This window comes from Castor canadensis, chromosome 18 (assembly GCF_047511655.1).
Source record: "Castor canadensis chromosome 18, mCasCan1.hap1v2, whole genome shotgun sequence".
NCBI classification, from domain to species: domain Eukaryota; kingdom Metazoa; phylum Chordata; class Mammalia; order Rodentia; family Castoridae; genus Castor; species Castor canadensis.
The window spans coordinates 8,357,952-8,364,393 of record NC_133403.1 but is presented as its reverse complement, the minus strand read 5'-3'; the positions used below and the strand labels follow the sequence as shown (position 1 = coordinate 8,364,393).

The window sequence follows — 6,442 nt, the reverse complement described above, 5'->3', positions numbered from 1 at the left end:
TATTTAGGATTGCCCTTGAATTGTTTAACAAATAGACTTAAGAAAATAAACTAACAAAGTATCATTTTGAAAAATTTTCTTAATTTCTTTCATATTATCTAGCCTCAGACTTCATTAATCAAATATTTTACCTGAAAATGAATCATGTTCAGTATTTCCTTCTTAATCCACCAACATACAAAAGATAAGAAAAGCAGTAATTTGCAACACGTAATGACTTAGTACACCAAAAACTATCTTACACATTTTTTTTATTGGCAAATTTGCCACATAGGTCGTCTTACAATCCCATCAGGAAAAAAAAAGGGTATTTCTGTAAGTACTGCAAATGGTCAAAACCAACACACCTTCACTCTCTAGTAATCTAAATAAAATAATCAAGACTGTTTTCACCCATTGTATTTGCAATGAATTATAAAATGATACTACTGTTGGCAAGGACTTACTGGTACTTTTACACTTGCGTTGGTACAACAAATAGTACAGATTTCTGAAGAACAATTTGATTACCAGTTATGAAATCCTTAAAATGCCATAATCATTTACTGCTTAACAATTCATTCTCATTAGAATTTCCTTGTTATGTATAAACAGAGGTAGTAAAAGTAAGCACAACTTTAAGAGAGTTTTATGGTTCCAGACAGAAGACTTACTAGCATGCTCACCTAAGCCAACATAGCTCTATGCCACATTTCTCCAACTCCCCTCTTAAACTGAGCAGAAGTAGAAAGAACCAAAGGAAAACATGTTGAACTCTTACTGCTCCTGAGCATTTAATTCCTTCAAACAGCTCAGCATCTGAAAGGTCATCTTTTCATGATACCAGAAAAAGGGTGTGGAGAAAAGGGAGGGAAGGAATCCTGCTCTTTTGCAAATCCTACCCTCCATTACAGGGAATAAAGAGGCACTGACTTTCCAAGAAAAGGAACCGAGTGTGACTGTATTAAATCTTATTTAAAGCTTTCCTATAGAGTTTATTTAAAGTTTTCAATTAGTGATTTAAAATGGTTTAGGTGATATTCTTCTATGAGGGATTCTGCTTGATTCACAGCTTTTATTTTCATCAGAATGAGAATGATTTTTTTGACTTCATTCCTGAATTCACTTCTAGATAATTTATGTGCAGACTATAATAAAATCTGAATGAAGTTTTCTAGCTGGGGAATAGATGTCCTCATAGAATTTTCAAACCAGTCTTCTGGTAGACACGCTGCCACCTGGCAGCACTTTTTAACAACATCTGGTCCAGGTATGGCATTAAGAAGAGCTATAATAAGGTAGTGATTTAGCAGCTTCTCTAGTCCTAGCTCTCCCAAGGTGTCATCTGGGAGGAGTCCATTCCAAAGAACAGTATTTCGGAAGAGCTTTAGAGCTGACCAGAACTGCCTTTCTTGGAACTTTGAATGTGATGATGTTTTGTCTTCTACAGCACTTTTTGGATATAGTGGAATAAAAACATCATCTTCTATTGCCTTCTTGATTCTTGAAACAATGGATTTAAGTAAATCCTGCTTGCTTTTACTAACTTCATTTTCACAAGTGAAATGCTCTTCAAGGACCACTCTGCAGTGTGTTCTTAAACTTGTTGTCTGTAAGGTTGACAATGGATCCCAAATGAATTCAACAAAATCTGTAAGTCAAGGAATAATTGTTTTGTTGATGACAGCAGACAAAATTTTTTCATCAGGACTACTGTCCTTCTTTGTATCTTCCACACTGCTATCCATAAATTCTTCTACAGATGTGAACCATGGCATCTGTTTTAAGCCTACGGAATCCAATTTAAGAGGATTCCAAGCAAGCAACTGAACTCTTATTAGTGGATTTAAAAGCTTTGGTATACATAAACCAACAAAAGCTTCAGAATAAGAATCGGGAAACTTTTCTCGCCATTGCTGAAACTTCAATAAAATATTCTGGATGTTACAAAAATCATCATGCACATCTTCAAAAACTTTCTTACAATCTTGTAAAATATCACCTTGGCTTTTTTGGAAATCAGTCATCTCCAGAGAAGACAGCTCATCATCACTGGATGTCCCTTCTTCATGGTTATGATTCCCAGAGAGTGACCTTGCTTGTCTTCTTTGTGACCTTTGAGATTCAATCTCTTCCAAAATTCTTTGAGCTTTTTCATCTACAGCCAAGCTTCCATTTGTTGAGATCTCAGCTTTACGTGATAACTGCTGTAAATACGTTGATTCATGTTTTAATTCGTCTTGCCTGCGTTTCATAAAGGTCACAGCTTGTTTTAAAAGGAGTGCGTGCATGGATGATTCTATTTCCTGGATGGTGGAAATCTTTTCATTAAGACAGTCTATTAAATTTTCCACATAATGGCAAACAAGAAGCATAGAAAGACAAAGGAAAGGGCTAGAACAACATACTCCTTTCAAAGACATGCTCCAGTGACCTATTTCCTCTAACCAGGTCTACCTCCTAGTTTCTACTACCTTCCAATACTGCCATCAAATTAGGAATCCATCAGTGTATTAATCCATTAATTAAGCCAGAGCACTCATGATCTTATCACCTGTCAGTGATTGGATCTACCCATTGAGGTCCAAACTCTCAATACCTGAGCCTTTGATGGGGAACACTTCATATCCAAATCAGAACATATGCTGTTTCTTATGATAAATAACATGTAATACAGTATACTAATAGACTTTGAATATCTGCAATAGTCTTTAAAACAACCTTAGTGTATAGAGTAGAAAGCAGATTAACAGTGCACCCAAGATCACTCAGCTAATGAGTGGTGAAGATGGAGTTCTAGCTCAGGTTGGCAAAACTCAAGAGCTTACGTGGGTTCTTAAGGTTGTCAGTGCACTATCATTATGAGGATATGATGGAGGCACATTCTATGATTTATTGAGGAATAATTTTTTCAGGGGTTTTGAGTCTTGAAAGGTAGAAAGAGAACAGATTGTAAATTAGAGTAAAAGCAAGATGACTTTAATCCCTTTTTATTTAACTGCACTTTTACCTTATTGAAGCATGATTAACATGTAAGAGGCTGTGGACATTTAATACATACAACTTGGAGATAAGTGTACACCCATGAAATCATCTTCATGATCAACGTCACTCACTATCCATCACCTACAAAAGTTTCCTCCACCTTTGCTTGGTTTTGTTGTTGTTTGTTTGTTTTGTGGTTTATTTTCTTTTCTCATAAGAGCACTTAACCTAAGATCTACCCTCTTGACAAAATTTTAAGTATAAAACACAGTATTATTAATCGCAGTACCTATGTTGTACAATAGATCTCCAAACAGATTTATCTTGTATAACTGAAATTTGTACCGTTTGACCAATGCCTCCCCATCTGCAAAAAAATAATAAATAAAACTTAACACTTGCTGAACACAGTGAACAACTTCGTCATTAACCTAGAAGTATAGAAATTATTTCCTAACCACACCTCTAGTTTCAATGCAAATGTGAAGTGAAGAGGAATCTGTGTGTGGCCTCTTTGTTCTGTCTCAAAACAATTATTGTTGCATGTGAATAGAAAATTCATTATGTTAATGCATTTACTAATGAGAATGAATTTCCAATTAAGTTATTTCCTAATGAAAACAAACGTATTCTTTCACTATGTTTTATCTTCTTCTTTTCCAAGCTTTTTTGAGAAGAATTGAAGTTTCTTAGAAGTTTATGTGGCTCTAAGTATGTTGGATCCACATTCTAAGATACTGGAAGCCTTGAATAAATGTGAGTTATTAAAGTATAAAAAAATAAATAAATAAATAATATAAATTTTCCACATAAGTTTTCATGCTCTTGTAGAATTTGTAACTTAGAGCGTGATTGGATGAACTCTCCAGGTTCTGGATTGTACTCGTTGAGCTCTCGATATTTTGCACGCACTTTTCATATCCTCTCTGGAGTGAGCAATGAGCATCCTGTAGTAATGTTAACCTTGTATTTAATTGCTTCTTTATAATTTCTAAATGTAGTGGTGGAAATGAAATGGATGTATCAAACTTCGTCACTGCTTGAGAACGGTCTATGAATTTTCCCTCTATGCTTTTAACTGCTTTCCTCCTCATTTGCTGCTGTTCCCAAATATCTTGATTTTCATCTTCCTGACTCTCTTCACTTGTTTCTTCATTTCTGCTAGCTGTTTCTTCAGCCATTCTTTGGCTAAGTGTTTGAAGCTTTGGGGCAAACGGTTTTCACTTTTCATAGTCATCAGGATCACCCTCAGCATCTTCATCACTGCTGCCCTTCCTATTCTTGGTGGTGGATGTATGTTTTACATCCAAAGCAATATAGTCATCTTGGGCCCTGACCAATCCACGTTTTCTGCAGATTGCTTGAACAAAAGCTGCATCAGGGATCTTAACTATGGATGAAAATTCTTTTTCTTCCAGAGAGCTAGAGCTGTCAGAGGATGAAGTCTGATCCTCTTTACTTTCTGAGGAGTGATGTGTCTCATCCTCTTCATCTGTTGGAAGATCAACCATTCTGCATTCTGGGGCACCCGAGCCACCGTCCACACGCAGAGAACTCGCCCAGACCCAAGCCCGCCCCGAGGGCCCCGGGCATGGTGAGGCCGTCCCGCTACCTCTGCCGGCCCCAGGACTCGGCAGACTGGTCCTTCGAGCCATCGCTAACACTGGAGTCAGCTTGGAGCTGCCGAAAAGTTCTCCATGGCCTGTGAGCCATGATTCAAGGTCCCCCCGCCCCACGTGCATTCACTTTCATTCTCTGTGCAGCCAACCCAGAACTTCGGCGTTGCCCCCTGCCTGATTTCATTTTCCAAGGATAAACAGTATTAAAATGTCTTTCTCTTCTTCAAGTATAACATTAATTTGGACTTTTGCTATCACCATTTCACCCTGATCATGTTTCCCTGGGACAGTTTTCCTTTAGTGATGTGATGGAGCTGGAAGGAGGTGCTTGATCTCAACTAATATCAATTCACAGACTATACTCCATTCAGACACGTGGGTCTTCTCAAACCTACTGTTCAGTAACCATGTCAGTATAAATTAAGCCACAGGCATTGATCTGCTCAGGAGCACTTTCCCTTTCCTTTTCTTGTTAGGTCCAGTCTGTGTCTGCAGCTGTCCTTCTGTCTTGGTGCTAAGAGAAAGCAGGTCTATGTGTCTACAGGGGCGTTGAGTCAATGCAGTGTTATCTGCAGTAGGTTGATACTGTGTCTGTGACCTCTCACTGAGCACTGGAACCTCAAATCTCAGGCTCAATCCCTTGGAGTCAGGCTCGGAAAGTACTACTTCTCTTCTGGACCCCAAAAGTATCTTCTGTTCATTCCAGGACTTCAGTGAGGCTGGTGCACCCAAAGACTTGGAACTTACTCAAAATGACAAAGATCAATCCAAAAGGCATAAATGAGAAGATAGGCACTGAAGGCTCACAACTGTAACCCTAGCTACTCAGGAGGCTGACATTGGGAAGACTGTGGCTTCAGTTTAGCCTGAGAAAAATTCATGACACTCCACCTGAACCAACAGCTAGGCATGGTGAGGCACACTTATCCCAGCTACATGAGAGGATGAAATTGGGTGGATGGCATTTCCAGCCCAGGCACAAAAGTCTGTGAGACTGCCATATCGCTCGAAAAAAGCTGGGCATGGTGGTGCATAACTGCCGTCCCAGCTAAGGCAGGAGGCATAAACTAGGAAGTTCATGGTACTTGCTGGTCTGGGCAAAAATTAAGTACCTATCTAAAATAATATATAGGGTTGGATGTGTTAGTCATGCAGTAGTGTAACTAACTGCCTAAAAAACATGAATCAAAAGGGGGGAGGCAATAGTAGGAGGTTCATTAATATACATAGGTGTATGTTAGGCAAGGCAGGTTCCTGGCACTTTTAACAAAATCACATACACCTTGATCTTAAAAGATAAACCTACCTGTATTATCAATCCAGTTAGTAATTTAGTATGGGAAGAGGGACATATAGAAAGGAGCAAACACCCAGTGTGAAATGAGGCTAGACTTTGTGAGGAAACACAAATAACAAGTTGTTGCTCACCAAGAAACATGGTGTATAATACATGATTTAACCAAAACGTTACATTCTCTGAGAGAGAGAAGGAGAGCAAGGAGATTGTCTCTGTTTCACCTTCAGCTGAGTCAGTTGAAGTGCCATGCTTGCCTCAACAGCTCGTCCCAGGACCAGGTCATTGGAGGATTCACCGCTCTGCTGAGCTGGACCTAGGACAAGCCTTGGGGAGTTGGATGCTAATTTTGTTTCAATAGCTAGATGTGAGGATGCCCAGGAGCCTTGGATTCTATGGCTATTTTCTGAACAAAGAAGTTGGAGGCAATGAGGACTCTATCCTACCTCTTCAGTTACCAGTTTTTACCCATAGCTAGAAAACTGTTCCCCAATAACCCTCAATGACGAGCCAAAGGGGAAGGGTAAATCTGCATAAATACTGAACACTAATGTCCAAAAGAAGC

At 38.9% G+C, this 6,442-nt stretch overlaps 1 protein-coding gene across 1 annotated transcript; it reads right to left on the bottom strand.

Moving 5' to 3' along the window:
• Positions 1-431: 431 nt before the first annotated feature.
• LOC109677516 (intron Large complex component GCFC2-like) lies at positions 432-4,677 on the bottom strand. The gene is given in 3 exon segments (XM_074061383.1): positions 432-2,338; positions 3,779-4,590; positions 4,592-4,677. Coding segments are annotated over 3 exon segments (1,599 nt in total). The 3' UTR covers positions 432-1,637.
• Between the last annotated feature and the right edge of the window lie 1,765 nt (positions 4,678-6,442).